The 23970-nt window shown below is 35.4% G+C and overlaps 1 protein-coding gene across 3 annotated transcripts in view; it reads right to left on the reverse strand.

Moving 5' to 3' along the window:
• The window catches only part of KCNT2 (potassium sodium-activated channel subfamily T member 2), a 371544-nt gene that overhangs the window by 133596 nt on the left and 213978 nt on the right, over positions 1 to 23970 (reverse strand). For all 3 annotated transcript variants that reach the window (XM_057729620.1, XM_057729619.1, XM_057729618.1), the window contains exon 13: positions 23651 to 23759. In XM_057729620.1, the coding sequence (XP_057585603.1) occupies positions 23651 to 23759 (109 nt within the window). The remainder of the gene's footprint in view (positions 1 to 23650; positions 23760 to 23970) is intronic.

A 23970-nucleotide genomic window follows, 5' to 3' on the forward strand; every position in this document is an offset into this window, starting at 1 on the left:
TAAAAGTGCTGCCTTCCCACTCGATAAACCTGTTGTTTCAGATGATGCTGAGGTAGCAGCCATGACAACCAACAGGGTGACATGGACAGGGCAACAAGAGCCAGTCAATAAGGCAAGTGTCAGAAAGTGCTCAGAAAAGATCTTTGAGCACAATTACTGACACACGGAAAGGACTGGAGGAAATCCGTTCCAATTGCAACATTCTCTGTAGCCACAGAAAGAGCGAACAAAGATCGATGCTTATGAATGGACAAAGGAGTTACTGTCTAAGAGCAGGATGGGTGTCTAATCATGTCCCGCACGATCTCACCCTTGCTGTGTGTCTCCCTTTCTGTTTCCAAAACCCAGTACTTTATCACAGTTATCTTGCTCCGCTGTTACATGCGCACATAGGGTGGGCGTACAGGTAGTATCTTAACGTAAAAGGGAGAATGCTGTACACGGATACTTGGGTGGACAAAAAGATTTGAACCGTCACTACTGTCACCCCATATTCATCTCTCCTTCTTCCTTTTAGTAAGAGGCTCTCATTTCCCCTCACCCGTCCCCATGGGTTTAGCTGGGGACGTGGCTGCCTGGGGAGAAATGACAGGTCTCAGCTGCTCAGTTACATACGGTTACTAGACTAGGTGTTGTAAAGTTCTGGATTAGTATTTGGTAGACAAAAGAGTTCCCAAAACTCTTTCCCTCTTGCTGGTGAGACCACATATGTGGCAAAAGTCCAGTTCTGATGATGCAAACAAAGATTACTCCTTAGCAATTATCAAATCTGTCCATGTTTTCCTTCTAATTTCCTTCCCTTGTTGAAGGAAGCGTTTCTCCTTTTGAAATCTTGTATTTTCTTCTCGTCCTTTTAAAGTCTCTCTTTCAATTCAGCCCTTTCTCTTGTGCTGCCTGCCATTAAAGCATACGTTATGGGGTCACGAGGTGTCACCCCTTGGCGTGCCAGGCCACAGGCAGGGCCCTGTCCCTTAGAGCCTAACCTGCCTGATCTTTAAAAATGTGAATAGTAGTAACATTTACCTCACAGGTTTTTCTGAGAAGAAGAGTAGATAATGGGTATAAAATGATCTGATCAGAATGCTAAACAGGTACTATTTACCATCACAATCCTGCACTGCTAAAAATAAAAAAGGTAGATTTCAACAAACCATCTTAAAATAATGTCAGTAAGACAGTTTAAAAAGTTAAGTAGCAAAACAGCTTAAGAAAACTCCACTGATAAAAAAGCTGACTTCTGCATGTATGTTCATGGGGGCACATGTATGTTTGAGTAAGCATGAAAAAAATCACAAGAACAAGAATCTAACTGCTAACAGTAATTATCTTAAGGAATGGGAAAGAGTTTTCAAAGGCTATGACTTTTAAAATAACAGGATTATGTGAGATTGGTGGTTTCTCTTTTATTGCTATTTTTATTATTTTTGATTTAAAAGCTTTTCAGATAAGCAATCACAATTAGAGCCACAAATTTATAGACAGATAACGAACGAATCTATTTTCAAGGCCCTCTTACTTTATGGAAAATCAATTTGTTAATTACATTTTAACAAGTCAGAATTTTTTTTTAAAAAGTCTCCCTCACAGTATTTTCTGAGCTCCTCTATGATTTAAAGTACTGGAAACTTCTTCCATGCAGTTGCTAGGTAACAGCTCTTCAGAAAGCAGTAAACAGTGGACAGTGCGCGAAACCAATCTAGTCTTGGGTTTTGATTTACAGAAATCAAATATCCTTTGGAAAAAGAACTTTTAAAGAGAAACATGAAAAGGGGTAAATTTTAAAAATTGAATGTTCTTTGTTTTTATTTTACGGGGAAAGACTTTATTACATAGACCGACTGAACAAATTGCATTATAAATCTCTCACGTAGCCTTCGCATATTATACTCTGTTTATAAGCATGAGTGGGTTGATTGCTATGAAAATTGCTTATTTTTCATAGAGGAGAATAGATAATCTCTAACAATCGAGTTTTATTTTGATTCTGTTGCTTTAATCAATAAAATACCAATCAGTGTGTGTGTGCGTGTGTGTATGTGTGTGTGTGTACATGAGAAGACGTCATACTTCTGCCAATTCTGGGACTGTGAACCATTCAAGCACTAAATGGCTAAGAATAGGTTTAAGTAAAGCTTTAAAAGTCATTTAGTTTCACAAGATCTAAATATAAGATGCTTATTAAATATACAGAATTCAACTCAGTTTGACGTTGGCAACATTCTAAAAGCAGACGTATTTCACTTCAGTAATACTGAGTATAAAACACATTTTTGTATTTTTCTAATTGCTTGAATCCTTGTTATGTTAATGCTGTAATTTTTTTAATGCATCACACTAATTAAGTGCTCAAAGGGGAATCTAGTTTCCTGTATCATAGAGCAAAACAATTTTAATTTTATTAACCACCCTTTGTTTTAAACATGTCACAAAAACAGCAGTCTTAATAGTTTTTGAAAAACTGCTGACCTCAGAACTCAATTTATTTAGGTACTAACTGAAAGTATTCATTTCTCACTAGCTCGTGATAGTAACTGATGTCATGAGAGTTAGTGATATAGTTATTGAATTATCTTAATAGTATAATAATAATAATAATTCCAAATAGAATTTCAACTTTTATGTGAAATGATGCATATATGTATGTATATGTGTGTGATTAAACCTCACAAAAGCTCTATAATATATATTGTGTTAAAGGTTTTCGAATAATTAGATGTTCAAAGAAGTAAAGTAACTTGCCTAAATCTTTATTAACTTAAATTCAAACTGCCTATAAAGAACTCTACAAAAGCTATACAAGTCTAAAGTTGATTAACCAAGCACATTACAATAAGTGAATCTTCTAGTGGTTTTCCTCTCCCCTGAACTTACTTTAAAGCTTACTACTTGCTACCAGATGGACAAGTGGTTCAAACAACCACTTAATTGAACTGATGACCAAAAAAATACAAACACCACGTTTCCCAAAACCCCATCATTTAATGAGAGAGTTTGGAAGGAATGTGGCCAACTCTGACCTTGAAATCAGTTTCATTGCTTTTCAATCACACACACCCCAAAATTATAGCTGGACTAAAATGAGCTGAGTCACTGATTCAAAGGGATTTTGAAAGACCTATAGCAGATTTATTAGTAGCAAATATACAGTCATAAATTTTATAAAGGACATAAATGCAAGTGCTCTGAGAAGATACAAAGGATACCTTTCCTGCCCTGGAGGAATCAGAAAAAGCACCCTCAAAGAAGTGATGTTTAAACTAAGATTTTTAAGGATAATTAAGAGTAGTTAGTTGAAAGGTGAAGAAACCATACTGAGGTAATTTTCTTAAAAGTAAACCAGAGAGGCAGGAGGATATTTAAATGTTTATGGAGATAAATTAAGAAAGAAAGAGATTTGAAGGTTGAGGAGAGAAAAATCTCACAAGGTTGCTAGCAGAGTAAGAGGAGATGGGATCCAGCCTGGAGATAAGGAATCCTGTTGTAACAGGAGAAAAGCAGGAAAAGGTAAGTGAAAATGAAGTAACATCGGGAAAATACGGTAGCAAAAATCTGAGGAAATTTTCATGCGCTGCCTTCCCCTATCCTATCTAAGAATTAAGAGATGAACTAAAGTTTGAGGGCTTCCCTGGTGGTGCAGTGCCTAAGAATTCACCTGCCAATGCAAGGGACATGGGTTCGAGCCTGGTCCTAGAAGATCCCACGTGCAGTGGAGCAACTAACCTGTGAGCCACAACTACTGAGCCCGTGTACCTAGAGCCCGTGCTCCGCAACAAGAAAAGCCACTGCACTGAGAAGCCTGCCCATCACAACGGAGCAGCCCCCGCTCACCACAACTAGAGAAATCCTACGTGCAGCAACGAAGACCTAACACAGCCAGAACTAAATAAATAAATAATTAAATTTAAAAAATATATTAAAAAAAGAGAACGAGAACAAGAGGAACTAAAGTTTGAAAGTGTAACTGCAAGGGTAAGAGCGTGTCTTGATAAGAAAATAATTCCACACTGTGAAGGGCCTGTGAGCTGCCGGACCATGAGTTCACAGTGACATGAGTCTGACCCACTGTGTGACTTTTTTTTTTAGCAGTGCTCAGCCAAGGAGCAGGAAAAAAGAATCCATCTGATAGGAACTGTGTTTGTTTGTGTGTTTGTTATTGTCAATCAGAAGCCATAAAAAATTAAAACAAAGGAAAGCAGCAACCTGATATGCTGCTGGCTGAATGACACACCATACAGTTCAGCTGGTTTAAAGAGGACAGTACAGAAAAAAGGGCAGGTGAGGCACAGAAGACTCTAGACCCATAAGGCATCAGAGCTCTGCTTCTCAGGTATTGGTGATGAAGGACAGATGTTTCTTTTCTTTTCAATTTCCACTGCACTGCAGACATACATGCAGTTCTATTGTGCATGCCTGTATAGAACTCATGCCACGTGTGACTCACCTATGATTTGATATGCTCCAAACTCGTCTACCTGCTTTCCAAAGAGACAACACGCTGTGATGCACTAGGGTGTCACAGCAATGTCAGATTGCTATCAACGTTTCTAAATGCTCGTCCTCAACTGGGTGTTTATTTTGTAGTCTAGTAAAAGTCTGTAGACTGAAATGGATCTTTGGACTATACTGTGAGTAGCACTGTGTTAAAAGCTAATTGAGAAGAACTGTAGCTATGAGGTGGGGGGGAAGGCTTTATGTAGCACTGGATGGCTGAGTTAGCAGCATAGACTGAAGATTAAGTTTGGGTATTATGAGGTCTGAATAGTGTAAACAGGCCTGGAGACATTTGGGATGATGCCGGGGTCCAGGTATACTCTCCACTACACGTCCTTTTCACCCTAAATCTCTTGAAATCATTGTCAATTAAACTGGAAAACAGACCTCCTGAACTACACATTCTATGAAGATTAAAATATAATCCCAGCACTTGTAGAAATGCATTATAAAGTAGGAAAATGTTGCAAATGTGGTCCTGTACTTAATTTAAAGAATCATTACATTCGGAGCCACAAGGCATAAGTTCGAGCTCCACGTCTTTGAGCAACTATGCCTATTATCGTATTAGACAAATAGGTATACTTATTTATATGTCTTACAAAAATGTAAACTTCATACCAAAATAACACAGGAGAGCGCACAGCAAACTACAGAGTCCCATAATAAGTAGTTTTTTCTTTCATAAAAATAGATAAGTGGAAATATGCACTTCTATGAGTCCACACCTTTTCCTCACCAAAGACGATTGGCTGATCCTCTCATGCAAACGACAACCCACAGACATATTTATAGCTGTCAGGTGTAAGTGTGACAGCTGTTTTCAGCCCTGTCATTACTCCGGACACTCTCACCTCATCTCAGGATTCTATTGGGTATTTAGGATACACACAGTGGCCACTGCCGATAAGTGATCCTAAACACTGTCTTTCAGCAGTCTCCCATAATAACCAAACCTTTTCTTTTCCCTCCAAAATGCCCATGCTGACAGAAATAGATAAATAGAAAGATGCAAAAACTAGATATTCATCTAACAGTCTTAATAAAGAGACATACAAAAGACAATTGAAATTTTAATTTTACCAGGAGGCATATGCAATTTAAAAGGGATTTCTTAATGCAAAGTGAGGTTGACTTAATGAAATAATTGAGGCACGTGTCTTGTCTTGCAGAGTCCTTGCCTACTTTCAGCTGTTCTTCCACCAACCAGCCCCTACAATTTTTCAACATAATGTTCACATCAACAGATTCAAAAAAACAGTGAAATAAGTTTGGCATTTCAGTCCTTCATGATTGACACACTCTTTTTGAGCTTAGGGGATAATTCTAGAGGTTGCTAAAAATTCTGACTTAAAAAAAGTAACTATTGGAAAAATAAACTGATTTGAACTATTAAATGATGGATCCTTGGATAATCTACAGGCAAAAATCATAAAGAAAACATTGATGAATGTGCAAAAAAGAGACAAAAATTCTGTTAGTTAAAAACACCATAAACACAACCCGAAGACAACTGGCAAACTGAAAAAAAATGCAACCTTTAAAAAGTCAGAATGTTAGTAATTTTAGAATATGAAAAATCTCTGTAATTCACTAAAAGAAAAAGTCACCTCTATAGAAAATAAGGATAAAGGGATGTATTTTATATACAAATGCACACTCATATTAAATGGACAATAGATACAGGAAAATGTGCAACTGTTGGTAATCAAAACTTTAAAATTAAAATGAATTATTATGACAACACCATGTCTCTTAACAGCACACGTTCTGGAGACAGAAAATGTGCATTCAATGTTCAGCTCTACCACTTTGTATGGTACCATCAGCATTTTACTTAACATCTTCTTGTCTCAGTTTTCTCATCTGTAAAATGGGAATAATAATGAAATCTACACATGGTAGCTAGCCTCTCACACAGCTGCTATAATGCCCATATCCAGGGATTTGCATGCTGTGTTGTTCCCACCTACACAGAATAGGGCCGATCTGCATGACCAATGAGATACTGTGGAAATGACGGAGTGTGACAGCCAAAGCAATGTCTTAAAAGACACTGTGGCTTCTGCCTCGCTCTCTCTTGGATCAGCTGGTCTGAGGGAAGCCAGCTGCCACATCATGAGGACCTCAAGCAGCCCTAAGGAAAAGTCCAAGAGGTGAGGAACGGAGGCCTCCTACCCATAGGCAGCACTAACTTGCCAACCACGTGAGTGTAGAGGGGACCACCTCCAGCCCACATCAAGCCTTCAGGTAACTGACATCTTTATTGCAACATCACAGATACCCTAATTATTATTATTATTACTCCTTCTAAATTTCTGACCCACAGAAACTGTGAGACAATAAGTGCTTACTGGTTATACCATAAAGTTTTGAGGTCATTGCACAGCAATAGATAACTAATCTACTATCTTAGAAGGTTGTGATGAAAATTCATTGAGATACAATATTCTGTAATGACCTATATGGGAAAAGAATCTAAAAAATAGTGGATATATGTATATGTATAACTGATTCACTTTTCTGTACCGCAGAAACTAATACAACATTGTAAATCAACTATACTCCAATACAAAATTAATTTAAAAAAAAGAAAATTCATTGAGTTAATCTATAAAAAGTAATCCAGAACTGTAGTCATGGCACATAGTAAGCATTAAATAAATGTCAACTTCCATAATAATAAGAATAATATAGTTCTTATTTTTCATTCAACCAAGAGGCAAAAGTTAGAAGGAATATTTCTGACTCCTGCAATGATAAGTTATTCATTTCTGGAGAGCAAACTGGCATTGTATATTAAAAACCATAAAAGTACACATACCATTTAACCTAGAAATTAAACTAGATAATCATCTTAAGGCTATTATCACACATTCACAAAACCTCTTTTGTGATAATTAAGCTTTTATTTTACTTTTTTTAAATTACAGACAAAACTGAATCTTAAGCTGAAAACCAAAGAATAATGAATAAACAATCCAAAAAGAAACTGATTTTGTCAAAATTACTAATTTACAATTTCAACATATTACATTTTTTTTTCTTATTTTTAAACATGTAAACTTTCAAAAATTTTTTGAAATAACTACTCTCAGCTAATTACATTTACCTTGGTGGTTTTAAAAATAGCTGTCCCTTTTTAAATTGACTAATTTTTTCATTCCTTATTGGAAAGTGAACTTAACATTCTCAAGGAGGAAGTAGGTATTGGCTAATTCATCAGATTTAGTCCCTGTGATTTGTTACACAGAATAGCTTGATGGTTTAAATGAGAACTGGGCACCAATGCAAGTTATTTTATCAAAATATTAAATGAGAGTTGGTTGTGGGTTATATAACAACATGCTGTAAATTCATATACATTATCTTTTACCAACATAATAGTGATATTTCAGGTCTATACAAACATATTATAATCTATACATATATAACCCCCTGCTGTAATTAAGTGAACATATTTCCTGCCTACATATTAACTATTTGCAAACTTTCCTGTGGCATTAATTACAGTTGATAATTTGGACCACATGGGAAAAAAATCTGAAAATGTAAACTCTATAAATAAATTAAAAACAACCATCTTCAACAAACTAATCTTCCAGCTAGTATTTCATCTCCATATAAAAATGAAATATAATTTAAATAAATACATAAATAGTATTAATAAAATTATACATAAATAGTACTAATAATACTAATGGTACCAATAGTACTAATACATAAACAGTACTAATAGTACTACTGTAATTGCACATAAATAGTATTAATAAAAATCATTACCCTACTTTAAGGAATTTCATATCTTGCTTATTTCATCTATACTACGCTTTATTTTAATATAATATCTAACAATGACTTCTAGTTGGATGATTCACACACACAGCACATCTCGTATATCTTATGTACCTATTCTCATATGAGATATTTTACTTCTTTTTACATCTATTCTTGCAATAAAAATTGTAATGGATGTCTTTTTATTTAAATGTTATATGAGGTCATATTATTCCCTCATGAAGCCTTCGTTTAATTGTGTAAATAGCTGTTAGCTGATGTGTCCAACCTTTTTGGATTTCTGCTTGTGCATCCTTTTACTACTTTACACAATACTCTCATACCAAGCACTTCCCAACAACACCTCCAGAGTAGCATTCTACAGACACACATTTTAATGACACTGATAGAAAAAATGAATGATGCAGAAAAAACGACAGGGGTCTGTATCTAGATTTCCAGTGCTGTTTTCCCGTGTCACTCCTTCTCCTGTAGAGTTCTTTGTTAACACATCATGATGGAAGATTACTTATGTATTTGAAAGCTATTTGTGAGATAATAGAAAATATATATATTAATTTCGATCCCCAGTTTTCCTGACACAGAACTCCTGAAACCATTGCAATTTCCTGGTTGATAAGAGCAGTAGGAACAACTCTTGTTATTATATTTGCCTCCAACCCAGTCCCTGACAGGGAGCTCTTAAAGCCCTTGTAAATTCCTAAGTGATAAGAGTACTAGGAGCATCTTCTGTCATAATGAGGTGACCTGGGTGGGCTCCTGGATGACTCTGGGATGGGACTGGTCACCAGAAAGACCAAGCTGTCATTGGAAGCTTGAAATTTTCAGTTCCAACCCCATCTTCCAGAGAGGGTAGAGGGGCTGGAAATGGAGTTAATACATGGTTGTGTCTATGTGAGGGAATCTCCATAAAGTACCAGGAGTCGGGGGTTTGGAGGGCTTCCAGGTTGGTGAACACATCCACCCTGGGATGCACCCCAAATTCACAGGGACAGAAGCTCCTGTGCTCAGGACCCTCCCAGGCCTCCCTCTATTTACCACATCATCTGGGGGAGTTTTGTGGGACTGAGCCCTTAACCTGTGAGATCTGACGCTATTTTTGAATAGATAGTGTCAAAATTGAGTTGAATTGTAGGACACCTAGCTGGTGTTGCAGAGAATTGCTTGGTGTGGGGGAAAAAAACCCACATATTTGGTGACCAGAAGTGTCAGAAGCGAAGTGTTTGCTGTGAGGAGTAAAGGAGACACACAGGAAGAAAGGACTGGGTTTTCCCCCTACACAGGTGGAAGCCCTGTGGATGTTTTTTTTTCCTTTTCACGATTTCATACATTTTTGCATATTTCTTTTCAACATTCTTAACAGATCTTTTAAGTTTTAAATCATACAAGGTAAATGATCAGCTAAGCAAATACAAATAGATTCGCTAACTGTTATAGTATAATTTATATTAAATATGAGAATACACAGAAAAGAGATGGAAAGTTGCAAAGATAAAATAAAATGATTTCTCAGTCTTCTGTGGTTGCCACAGTCAATTGATTACTAAGTGTAGAGAACACATCTGAAATGTTTCATGGATCCGTTCTCACCCTCCTTGTCCATTAGCACCACTCTGCTTCAATCTCTCTGTATCGCTCCCCTGAACAAATATAATAACCTCCTAAATAATCACCCCATGAGGTCCTCTTCCCTGAGCTCTACATCCCCCCTGGGGTTACTCTGTTAACTAGTTAAAAATGTACACCTTTACCTAAAACTTTCATTAGCCTCTCATCGCTTCTCCAACAACATTCCAATTCTTTCTAAAGCCTAATTCACAATCACACACACACACAACACCCACATGTGCATGTGCACAGTATGTCCTTATACAATATGATCTGAGGCAATGTTAGATTAAATAAACATCCCATTATAATATCTGCTCTCTCCACTTGTTGGCCATCCTAGTATTGGGATCTCATTATTTTGGGGTTAAAATTGTGTTTTAAGAGACTCTTCAATACAGAAGTAACTATTCAGGGACAGGGATATTACAGCAAATCATGAAAATTTTACTAAATTAGAACATAAGTGGGATCATGAGTTTTGATATATAGGGAGGGTGGGCAGAGCTTGGGGAAGAAGATTCTACAGTTACAGCGGAAGGTCTCTGTAGAAAGAGTAAGCTAGGTCGGAGTGCTATTCTTGGGAGGAATGTAAATGTACACTCCCTGGTTACTGAAGGGTTAGAGGTAAAGAAAATTAGAAAATCTGCCGTTGGAATGCACAGCTAGTCCATCTTCGCCTTCAATCATACCACTAGTGCCTGGAACGATTTACTGCTCACAGTAGGACTCGATAAAAATGTTTTGAATGAGTAAGTGAGAATAAAAAAGGGTATTACCTGGTCTTCTTTATGAAACATTCATATCAAGAAAATACTTTACAGACTGAAAATCATAGGCCTAGGAGATAATAGGATATGTCTGGCACTTCCCTAAGAAGAAGAAAAACGCTTCTCTGGTTTTCAGAACTATGAAAGTGAGTCTTTGAGAAATATACAACCATAAGAAAATTAATGGAGAAAAACATAAAGATGCTTTGAGTTAATGAAATTATAAGCAGTCCACAAGAAAACGGCTTGAAATACCTAACGGTCAGCAGCAATTAATCAAGTATCAAAGAGAACAAGCAGGAAATATGGTTTGGCCCACGTGTTAAACTTGTAAACGTCACAGAAAGGAAAAACAAATACGTGATTGATATTTTGTCACCAGAAGCAAAATAAAGGAATGCATTTAACTTAAAAATAATCCAGACCAATGTTAATTTTTAAAGTTTCCTTTAGATGGGCGGTGGCTACATAAGAAATTAACACTCCAGGGAGCTGTGTGATGTGAAAAGTTACGTAGACGTGCTCTGTACTATCCATGCTATTCTTCTGCTAACCTAAAATTACTTCTGTAAACAAATAAAAAAGCAAAAGCAATAAATAATAAAATATTGATTTTTCACCTCTTAGGGATGAAAATGTTATCTTGGGTATGCAGCAGAATGTGAATCTTAGGAAAAGCATGCTTATGTAAAAATGTGTGTGTACACAGATCAAACATTGTGGAAAAATGTTCCCTACTGAATGTTAAGTGGGAATGTAAGTGGGGGAAATCCAGGTTTTCATTGTATAATTTTACAACTGTGTATGTTTGAGTTTTTGCAGAGTAAAATACAGTGTGGACAAAAAAAAATTAAAGACTCCAACTTGTGCTGAGTTTGAACATGGCCTTATGGTAAGTGGTTTCTGATAAACTTCACAATAAGACAAAATCAAAAAGAAAATATTTCCATCTAAAAATGGAGAATTTTCAGAGTTTTGGTAATTTATCTTTTGAAAATATAAGAATTCAAAGCATTATGTTCTTAAGTGGGTTGTAAGAGTGAAGTTTAACATGGTGTCTGTGTGGGTGTACATGGAAATGCAGAAATTATTCAGCATGAAAAACTCACACCTCACCATTTGGTGAACGCCAAGCCTTGCACATACATATGTTATTTAGAAACAGCTAAGATAATTTCCAATATTTATATTGCTTAGAAATATTTTTCCGCTCTCTTTTTGGGGAAGAAAAATTGAGGCATTGGAGTGTCTGGTGCTTCAGTAAAAAAACTGATAATGGCTAAACTTTTAGTCAAATCATTTCTCCAAGATGTGTGTGTGTGCATGTCTCTGTGTGTGTGTGTGTGTGTGTGTGTGTGTGTGTGTGTGATTTTAAATAATATTGTTTTTAATAGCAGTAGCCATTCATGACTATCTTCTATAAGAAAAATATATGTTTATAGAGCATTGTTAATGATATTGTTTAAAGGTATTTCCTTTTGCCCATTTCAACTTTTTTTGCAATTAAAATCTTTTTTTTCTTTTTTTTAATTTCCCAGAACTAACTCCTACAGTTCTAGCATCATGAATCATTCTTCTAGGCATGCTTTAGTGGTGAAGGAGAAAGTATTTAATTCATTCAACACTTTACTATTGTGGTCTGATTCTTCCTTTCATTCACGAACTTTAATTCAAATCTGTTACTTAGGAAATATTGCCATCAAAGCATGGGAAATAAAATTCATAGAAAATTCACAAATCCTTTACAAATTGAGTTTTATGTTGCTAAAATGACGTGGGAAATTTCCGGAGGACCCAGTAGTTGAAAGAAAATTAGTTGATAAAGTAAAGGGAATTGGACAGTCACAGATGACATAACACTTTATTAGGGGAGTACAGAGTGTGGACGAAAATTTAGCAATTAGTTTACTCATATTAGAGGCTCGTCTCCCATTGATTTTCTGAGTAATTTCATGTGACTAGGAGACAAATAGCAAAGATTTTACATTCAACTGACAAACTGGAGAGTACAGTTCAGTCTTTAAGTTCATTCAGGGCTTTTCAGTAAAGGAGTTCTTTTCCTAGTTAAGTACATTTTTTTTCTAGTCTGTTTTGTTTTGTGTGTGGTTTTTTTTTTAAAGTAAGTTTCAGAATGTACAGTGAAGAAAAAGATATGAGTTTCGTTTTATTCTGATTAAAACGTGGGCTACAGAAACATAGCTAAAAACTGAACTATAATGTTTTGCCTTTTTCATCACAGTTTTGTCACGAAGGAGAGAGAACTTATGAAGGGCTCAGCAATGTGGAGGCATAATCTTTTTTCCAGGTAATTTCAGCTCAGATATTTGACCCTGGAGAGGCTTTACTGGAACTGCTAGTCCCACAAGAAGCTGACAGAGAATACAAGATGTTCTAAAGCCAAAATTTTCTATTAGTCATAGCTAGGGAACACTGCCATCACCTCTGCGTATGTTCAGTACCAATTCCCACTTCTACAAAAGAAGTGCATTAATAAAATTATTTCTCACAGGAGAAAAGATTAAACATAACCAAACCTATATTACCATTCAATTTTTCATCTACAGAGGTTGACAAAAAAATAATCCACTGGAGTCTTTTACAAATATTGATGTCGTAAAAGAATGTTGTCATCAATATACTAAAAAGAGGAAACTAGTGAATTTAGGCTGATATCAGATGTATGAAGAGGTAACTGCCTATTACAATACACAAATGACAATCATTATTGCAAATATGATGGGAATAAGAGAGCAACAATAAGCTTACAGGTAACATTTGTAAATACTCAGGAAAAAAAGGGAAAGCAAGTGTTTTTGAAACAGCCTAAGTAAAATATGATCATGGCATGGACAAGGGTGGTGTCAGTGGATAAGCCTGAGATATTCAGGGAGTGTAACCGTGCAACACTTGAGGGATTGGATGCAAACGATGGAAGAATGAAAGACTCATGGGTTTGGGGCTAAGTTCTAAGTAGACGGTGCTGGGGGGAATGGGGAGAAACAGATACTAGGTCAGGGAAAATCAGTAACTGTCTCTAGATTTCTTAATTTTGAAATAGCTATTAGAAAACTAAAAGGAGACACTGACTATTCAGTTACAGGAACTAGACAGGAGTTCATAGTGGATATTTGAGGGGGAGATTCAATTTTGGAAATCATAAATCGATGAGCTCCCCTAAGGAAAAGGCATTCTAGAATCTTATATGTGGATAATGGCAATTTTATTTCTCTTTTTCAATGCTTATTCCTTTTACTTATGTTTGTAGTCTTGCTGCACTCCTTAGGATTTCCAGGTCAATGCTGAGTAAGTGGTTTTAGTAGGCATGCTTGTTTGTACCTAATTGGTTTTTTTTTTTTTTTGAACTTTTATTGAGGTACAGTAAACATACAATAAACTGCATATATTTAGAGTGTACAATTTGGTATCCCAATCTCCCAATTCATTCCCCCACAACCCTCCCTGCTTTCCCTACTTGGTGTCCATATGTTTGTTCTCTACATGTGTGTCTCTATTTCTGCCTTGCAAACTGGTTGATTTGTACCATTTTTCTATATTCCGCATATATGCATTAATATATGATATTTGTTTTCCTGTTTCTAACTCACTTCACTCTGTATGACAGTCGCTAGGTCCATCCATGTCTCTACAAATGTCCAAGTTTCATTGTTTTTTACAGCTGAGTAATATTCCATTGTATATATGTACCACATCTTTTTATCCATTCATCTGTTGATGGACATTTAGGTTGCTTCCATGTCCTGGCTATCGTAAATAGTGCTGCAATGAACACTGGAGTGTGTGTGTCTTTTTGAAGTATGGTGTTCTCTGGGTATATGCCCAGCAGTGGGATGGCTGGGTCATATGGTAACTCTATTTTTAGTTTTGCAAGGAACCTCCATACTGTTTCCATAGTGGCTGTATCAATTTACATTCTCACCAACAGTGCAAAAGGGTTCCCTTTTCTCCACATCCTCTCCAGCATTTACTGTTTGTAGATTTTCTGCTGATGCCCATTCTAACTGGTGTGAGGTGATACCTCATTGTCGTTTTGATTTGCATTTCTCTCATAATTAGTGATGTTGAACAGCTTTTCACGTGCCTTTCTTGGCCATCTGTATGTCTTCTTTGGAGAAATACCTTTTTAGGTCTTCTGCCCATTTTTTGAATGGGTTGTTTGTTTTTTTGATATTGAGCTGGTGAACTGTTTATATATTTTGGAGATTAATCCTTTGTCTGTTGATTCATTTGCAAATATGTTCTCCCATTCTGAGGGCTGTCTTTGTGTCTTGCTTATAGTTTCCTTTGCTGTGCAGAAGCTTTTAAGTTTCATTAGGTCCCAGTTATTTATTTTTGTTTTTATTTCCATTACTCTAGGGGATGGATCAAAAAAGATCTTGCTGTTATTTATGTTGAAGAGTGTTCTTCCTATGTTTTCCTCTAGGAGTTTTACATTGTCTGCCCTTACATTTAGGTCTTTAATCCACTTTGAGTTTACTTTTGTGTATGGTGTTAAGGAGTATTCTAATTTCATTCTTTTACATGTAGCTGTCCAGTTTATCCAGCACCACTTATTGAAGAGGCTGCCTTTTCTCCATTGTATATCCTTGCCTCCTTTGTCATAGATTAGTTGACCATAGTTTATCTCTGGGCTCTCTATTGTGTTCCATTGATCTATATTTCTGTTTTTGTGCCAGCACCATACTGTCTTAATCACTGTAGCCTTGCAGTATAGCCTGAAGTCAGGAAGTCTAATTCCACCAACTCCGTCTTTCCTTCTCAAGATTGCTTTGGCTATTCGGGGTCTTTTGTGTTTCCATACAACTCATAAAATTTCTTGTTCTAGTTCTATGAAAAATGCCATCAGTAATTTGATAGGGGTTGCATTGAATCTGTAAATTGCTCTGGGTAGGATAGTCATTTTCACAATGTTGATTCTTCCAATTCAAGAACATGGTATGTCCCTCCATTTGTTTTTGTCCTGTTTGATTTCTTTCATTACTGTCTTATAGTTTTCTGAGCACAGGTCTTACCTCCTTGGTTAGGTTTATTCCTAGGTATTTTATTCTTTTTCTTGCAATGGTGAATGGGATTGTTTCCTTTATTTCTCTTTCTGATCTTTCATTGTTAGTGTATAGAAATGCAAGAGATTTCTGTGTGTTAATTTTGTATCCTGCAACTTTACCAAATTCATTGATTAGCTCATGTAGTTTTCTGGCGGCATCTTTAGGATTTTCTATGTATAGTACCATGTCATTGCAAATGGTGACAGTTTTACTTCGATTCTTTTTATTTCTTTTTCTTCTCTGATTGCTGTGGCAAGGACTTCCAAAACTATGTTGAATAGTAGTGGTGAAAGTGGACATCCTTGTCTTGTTCCTGATTTTAGAGGCAATGCTTTCAGTTTTTCACCATTGAGAATGATGTTGGCTGTGAGTTTGTTAAATATGGCCTTTATTATGTTGAGGTAGGGTCTCTCTATGCCCACCTTCTGGAGAGTTTTTATCATAAATGGGTGTTGAATTTTGTCAAAAGCTTTTTCTGCATCTATTGAGATGATCATGTGGTTTTTATCCTTCAGTTTGTTAATATGGTGTATCACATTGATTGATTTGCATATATGGAAGATTCCTTGCATTCCAGGGATAAACCCCACTTGATCATGGTGTATGATACTTTTAATGTGTTGTTCGATTCTGTTGGCTAGTATTTTGTTGAGGATTTTTGCATCTAAATTCATCAGTGATATTGGTCTGTAATTTTCTTTTTTTGTATTATCTTTGTCTGGTTTTGGTATCAGGGTGATGGGGGCCTCATAAAATGAGTTTGGGAGTGTACCTTCCTCTGCAATGTTTTGGAAGAGCTTGAGAAGGATGGGTGTTAGCTCTTCTCTAAATGTTTGATAAAATTCACCTGTGAATCCATCTGGTCCTGGACTTTTGTTTGTTGGGAGATTTTTAATCACAGTTTCAATTTCATTCCTTGTGATTGGTCTGTTCATATTTTCTATTTCTTCCTGATTCAGTCTTGGAAGGTTATACTTTTCTAAGAATCTGTCCATTTCATCCAGGTTGTCCATTTTATTGGCATATAGTTGCTTGTAGTAGTCTCTTATGGTGCTTTTTATTTCTGTGGTGTCCATTGTAACTTCTTCTGTTTCATTTCTAATTTTATTGATTTGAGTCCTCTCTGTCTTTTTCTTGATAAGTCTTGCTAGGGTTTATCGATTTTATTTATCTTCTCAAAGAACCAGCTTTTAGTTTTATTGATTTTTGCTATTGTTTCCTTTGTTTCTATTTCATTTATTTCTGCTCTGATCTTTATGATTTCTCTCCATCTATGAACTTTCCGTTTTGTTTGCTCTTCTTTCTCTAGTTTCTTTAGGTGTAAGGTTAGATTGTTTATTTGGGATTTTTCTTGTTTCTTGAGGTAGGATTGTATTACTATAAACTTCCCCCTTAGAACTGCCTTTGCTGCATCCCATAGGTTTTGGATTGTAGTGTTTTCATTGTCATTTGTCCCTAGGTATTTTTTGATTTCCTCTTTAATTTCTTCAGTGATCTCTTGGTTATTTAGTACTGTATTGTTTAGCCTCCACGTGTTTGTGTTTTTTACAGTTTTTTTTCCAGGAATTGATTTCTAATCTCATAGCATTGTGGTCAGAAAAGATGCTTGATATGATTTCAATTTTCTTAAATTTACCAAGGTGTGATTTATGACCTAAAATGTGATCTATCCTGGAGAATATTCCATGTGCACTTGACAAGAACATATAATCTGCTGTTTGGGGATGTAATTTCCTATAGATATCTATCAAATTAAGCTGATTTATTGTGTCATTTAAAGCTTGTGTTTCCTTATTAATTTTCTGTGTGGATGATCTATCCATTGGTGTGAGTAGGTGTGAGTTAAGTTCCCCATTATTATTGTGTTACTGTCAATTTCCTCTATCATAGTTGTTAGCATTTGCCTTATGTATTGAGGTGCTCCTATATTGGGTGCATATATATTTATAATTGCTATCTCTTCTTCTTGAATTGATCCCTTGATCTTTATGTAGTGTCCTTTCTTGTCTCTTGGAACATTTTTTATTTTAAAGTCTATTTTATCTGATATGAGTATTGCTACTCCAGCTTTCTTTTGATTTCCATTTGCATGGAATATCTTTTTCCATCTCCTCACTTTCAGTCTGTATGTGTGCCTAGGTCTGAAGCGAGTCTCTTGTAGACAGCATATATATGGGTCTTGTTTTTCTATCCATTCAGCCAGTCTGTGTCTTGTGGTTGATGCATTTAGTCCATTTACATTCAGGTCATTATCAATATGTATATTCCTATTACCATTTTCTTAATTGTTTTGTTTTTGTTTTTGTAGGTCCTTTTCTTCTCTCTGTTTCCCGCTTAGAGAAGTTCCTTTAGCATTTGTTGTAGGGCTGGTTTGGTGGTGCTGAATTCTCTTAGCTGTTGCTTGTCTGGAAAGCTTTTGATTTCTCTGTTAAATCTGAATGAGATCCTTGCTGGGTAGAATATTCTTGGTTGTAGGTTCTTCCCTTTCATCACTTTAAATATCTGGCACCACTCCATTCTGGCTTGCAGAGTTTCTACTGAGAAATCAGCTGTTAACCTTATGGGAGTTCTCTTCTATGTTATTTGTCGTTTTTCCCTTGTTGCTTTTAATAACATTTCTCTGTCTTTAATTTTTGTCAGTTTGACTACTATATGTCTTGGCATGTTTCTCCTTGGGTTTATCCTGCCTGGGACTCTCTGTGCTTCCTGGACTTGGGTGGCTATTTCCTTTCCCATGTTATGGAAGTTTTCAACTATAATCTCTTCCAGTATTTTCTCAGTTCCTTTCTCTCTCTCTCTTCTTCTTCTGGGACCCATATAATGCGAATATTGGTATGTTTAACATTGTCCCAGTGATCTCTTAGGCTGTCTTCAGTTCTTTTCATTCTTTTATCTTTATTCTTTTCCGCATCAGTGATTATCACCATTCTGTCTTCAGGTCACTTATTCACCCTTCTGCCTCAGTTGATCTGCTATTGGTTCCTTCTAGTGTATTTTTCATTTCAGTTATTGTGTTGCATATCTCTGTTTTTTTGTTCTTTAATTCTTATAGGTCTTTGGTAAACTTTTCTTGCAACTTTTCAATCTTTGCATCCAGTCTTTTTTCAAAGTCCTGGATTATCTTCACCATCATTATTCTGAATTCTTTTTCTGGAAGGGTGCCTATCTCCTCTTCATTTAGTTGTTTTTCTGGGGTTTTATATTGTCCCTTCATCTGGTACAAAGTCTTCTGCCTTTTCATTTTCTTTATCTTTCTGTGGCTATGGTTTTCAGTTCCACAAGATGAAATACTGCTGATACTGCTTGATACTGCTGTCTGCCCTCTTGTGGAGGAAGCTATCTAGGTGCTCATGGGTGTTTCCTGATGGGAGGGACTGATGGTGGGTTGGGCTCTGTGGGCGGAGCTCAGTAAAACTTTAATCTGCTTGTCTGCCAATGGCTGGGACTGTGTTCACACCTTGTTGGTTGCTTGGCCTGAGGCTACCCAGAACTGGAGCTTACAGGCTTTTGGGTGGGGCTAATGGCATACTCTGGGAGGGCTCACACCAATGAGCACTTCCCAGAACCCCTGCCACCAGTGCCCCTGTCTCCTCGATGAGCCACAGCTGCCCCCCACCTCTGCAGGCAACCCTCCAACACCAGCAGGTAGATCTGGTTCAGTCTCCTGTGGGGTCACTGCTCCTTCTCCCTGGGTCCTGGCGAGCACACTATTTTTTGTGTGCCCTCCAAGAGCGTAGTCTCTGTTTCCCCCAGTCCTGTGGAGGTCCTGCAACCAAATCCTGCTGGTTTTCAAAGTTTGATTCCCTGGGGATTCCTCCCCCTGTTGCCGGACCCCCATGTTGGGAAGCCTGATGTGGGGCTCAGAACCCTCACTTCAAAAGAATTTTGTTTGTAAAGAATCTTATATGTGGATAATGGCAATTTAATTTCTCTTTTTTCCAATGTTTATTTCTTTTATTTATTTTTGTAGTCTTGCTGAACTCCTTAGGATTTCCAGGTCAATGCTGAGTAAAAGTAGTTTTAGTAAGCATGCTTGTTTGTACCTAATCTTAAAGACAGACTCTCAACATGTGATCATTAAATATTTGTTTTTCTCAAGTTTATTTTGCAGATAACTTGCCTTAGGTTAAGAAGTTTCTTACCTGTAGCTTCCTAGCATTTTTTATTTTTCTCCTTTTTAAAATTTTGAATGAGTATTGAATTGTCCCTCAAATGCTTTTTCTGTATTCACTGAAGTAATAATAATATTTTCTCCTTTAAAATGATCTATTTTTAGAAAAATTTCAACTTGGTGATGATATATTATTTTTAAATGCATTATTTTGTTTTGCTAATATAGGTTCTATAATTTTTCAACTATGTTAATCAATTAAACTGGTCTCTAATTATCATCTCTCATACTATGCTTAATGAGTTTTGTATCAAGTCTATAACCCTATACAATGAGTTAGGGAATATCTTTCTTTTTGTATTCTCTGGAAAATATGTGCAAGATGAAAATTATGTGCTCTTTGAATGCCTATAATAAGCTCTTTGTAAAGCTTCATGGGAAAGCCTCAGTTACTTTTCTTGGAGACAAAGATAATACAGACTTGTTAGCAGGATGAGACACAGGTACTCAAGATTCATGATAAACATCAATTTGATAGGTACTAATTACTAGTGGTTGATGTTCTTTTGAATATTTTTTTAAATCATAACAACCCTATGGGGTAATTTCTCTTATTATCCTCACTGCACATATTGAAGAATGCAAGCGTGAGAGATTGAGTAGCCTGAGGTCATGCAGTCATTATACAGTAGAACAAAGATTTGACCAAGGTCAGTCTCATTCCAGAATTTGCAATATACATCTATTCACTTTGACAAATTTATTATAAAAAGGGACAAACTGCTGAAAATAAACACTGTTTTTTCATGAACCAATTTGAGTTTATTTTCTTCTTGGAAATTTGTGGTGATTAAAATAATCAAATTATCTGTGAAGTATATTTTTATTTTACTTGAATCATTATAATTTATACTTGGGCTTATACTCAAAAATCTTTTATTGTAACAATCTGCTGAGGATTTTGCTCTTTCTGATAACTCTAGGCTCACTATGCTAACTTCCCCTCCTGTTGATATGGATAAGAGCACACCTTTCCTATTGTTGACGTCATGTCCATACAGATCTTTCTCCTGTGAATCTGATCAAAGTGTAGAAGATAACTGTATTCATAATTAATACTATAATAATTCATTCAAATAACAGTGTAACAATTCCATAATTTACTTTAATAAATTCCTACAGTCATTTTTTCAGGAGAAAATTATCCATAAGTTATATAAATTGTAAACCTGCATAAAGTAATAATTGCTAGGTTGCTACACTGTCTTTGCTTTCTAATATTTTCTATATATATCAGTTGAATTTTGAAGTTTCTCCCTTCCACATTTTAAAAACATGGATTTACTTTAAAAAAATACATCAATGATAGTCACGGTAGGAATTCCACAATTTAGGGTGAATTGAGGAAGGTAATTAAATAAATGGATATAAAAACATACTTTATATCATGTGATAATTGGACTCATGCTATTTAATACTCGTGAGACTCCAAGGACAAAAATACAATGAATATTACCAAGTAAATATGATTTATTTTACTTGAATCACAGTGTATTGGTCAAAGCAAGTCACAAGACAACCCATACTCAGAGGGTGGGGAAATAGATTCCACCTCCTCGTGGACTAAGCCACAATGTGGAATCACAAAAGGACACAGACACAGCGAGCACAGCTCATCAGAGGCCATTATTTTAACAACGTACCACACCAACTAAATGACAGCTTGATACTCTGTGTTTTGAAAGTTTAAGTCCATAATCTTTTTAACCTCAAGCTGAGATATAAAACATATTACATTGGTTTGAGAGTCTCATACATCACCCCGAACTGTTTTTCATGGCATTTTAATGAAACCAGGGTGCTTTCATCTTTTCATAATATAAAAAGAGTTTCCCTGAGATGTTGTAATCTCAGCCATGAAAGACTATAGACGTTATTAAAAGGAATTTCAGCAGATGCCATAAATGAGAAATACTGAGATATTGGGATAGAATTTTAAACAATCCGTTCATTTCAATGGATTTATCGAAATAACAGCAATATAAGAATGTGAAAGAGAATCAATTCAAACCATCTTTGTAATTTTTTGTTTGTAAAAATAGACAATTTCAGTGAGTTTGATCTGCTGTGAGCACATCAGTGGTGTGCTAAAGAATGGAGAAAAACTAAAATCTGCTCTGAATGTTAGTTATAGCACATTCAAAAGTCCAAATTGTCTTCCCAAACTACACACTGTTTTAAGGTCCACATTCAATATTCATTTATTGAACACCTAATATGTTTCAGGTATTATTTATTTAATGCTTACTGCTAATTCTAACCAACAGAATAGACATTATTTTATTATGGTCAGTTAACAGGAGAAAAATACAAGGGCAAAAATAATAATCAGTTGAGCTAAATCTTAAACGGTGGCACTCAAATTTAAATATATGTTTTAAGAACTTCAGTGCTGTGCCATTACTACCTTCCTAAAAATTTATCATAGCAAGTCCTTATGAGGTATGAAAATTTTGGAAAAATATCGCTTTTCCTAAATAATAATAAAAATAAGGCAGCTTAGTTAGAAAAGTTTTTTAGATAAATAACTGGCATTTCTTGAATGTTAATAACAAACGTAGCTGGCAGTAGATGGAATATTTTACTTGTATTTTTCCATTTAATTTCAAAAAGAAATCTACATATGAGGAACTGTTATTTTTAATTTTAGGTTTAGGAAACAGGCTTAAGAAACCCTGGCACCATCTAAACCATTTAAATTCGCAGAAACGATTTAAATTCTCAGAATCTCTGATTAGTACTTAAAAAAAAATCCTCAAAACAGATTGTAAAATGCTGCCAAAGTTGAGAGTCATTGCTTTAAGTTGTTTTGTATACTTTTTTAGAAAAAAGTGATGTCATTAGTAGCAAGGCTAAAAGATAAGAGTCAGAGAAAATTGAATAGCAATGATTTCATGGTTCTCTTATCATTATTTTAAAATTTCTTTAGTGTTTATAATGTTTCTTTTAAATATCATATACTAATAGATAAGCATTTTAAGATATGTGAACACATCTTCTGAAGGAAATACATTTTGCAAACATGTACTTAAAATGATTTACGTTTTAATGACTTTTGAAGTTTTAGACCATTAAGGTGAAATTTTATTAAAAAAAGGTTCTTATATTTGAAAAAAACAAGTATAGAAATTACTGCCTAGATCAAAATTAGTTCCTACAGAAGCACTTAAGAAAAAATAAACCATTTTACTGTTCAATTTTCTAACAGTTTAAAGTATAATCTCACATGGATAATTATTTTAAAAGCAACGCCTGCATGAAAAATTCACTTGTATCTTTTTCTTGAATTGTTTTCAAAATCTCCCCCCAAATTAAGTCTACTTAAAATACTTGGATATATTATAACATATTATTCTAGTCCATGGTAAGTTTATAAGTATATAAAGTGATCTATAGCAAAGGATTATCTATCTATATATAAACATAAGTATGAATTAATAGGTATAACATTCGAAACCTATGTCTATATTATATACTCAACCCTCACGGCTAATCTAGTCAAGCTTACTAAAGTATCCAGCAAGTTCAGTTACTAAAATCACCAAATTATATAAAAAAGTAAAAATTTACCACAAAGACTCACATTTTAATGTGAATGAATTCTCATAACAAGTAGATGATAAAAAGAAAATTCTTCTGCTCTACAGAAACATGAATATAATGTTACCACTAACTTCAGAGACATAACTCTTACAATCACAGTGGGAATTTGAGGAAATTCAAAGGATCTCATTTGAGGCCAAACTTACCAGCGAATTTGATATGGAATTTATTTTCAGGCTTTAAGATCTGGACATACAAAGGGCAATTTGGAGCAAAATCTTTTACAGCCCATGCTCTCAAAATCGTTTGGTGGTCCTGAAATGATACAAATCAAGATACCATGAGATAAATTGAAAAGTTTTTAATATATTAAGTAAAAATCACCAGTCAGTGTGTGAAATTGTCATAACTTCAGTGTAAAAATAAGCATCCAAAATCATTGATTGTGAAGTCTTACTATTAAAGATACTTATTATTTCTATAAAAGAGAGCAACAAAACCTAATTCAATAAGTACTAATCATCAA

The sequence above is a fragment of the Hippopotamus amphibius genome, chromosome 3, assembly GCF_030028045.1.
Source record: "Hippopotamus amphibius kiboko isolate mHipAmp2 chromosome 3, mHipAmp2.hap2, whole genome shotgun sequence".
NCBI lineage: Eukaryota > Metazoa > Chordata > Mammalia > Artiodactyla > Hippopotamidae > Hippopotamus > Hippopotamus amphibius.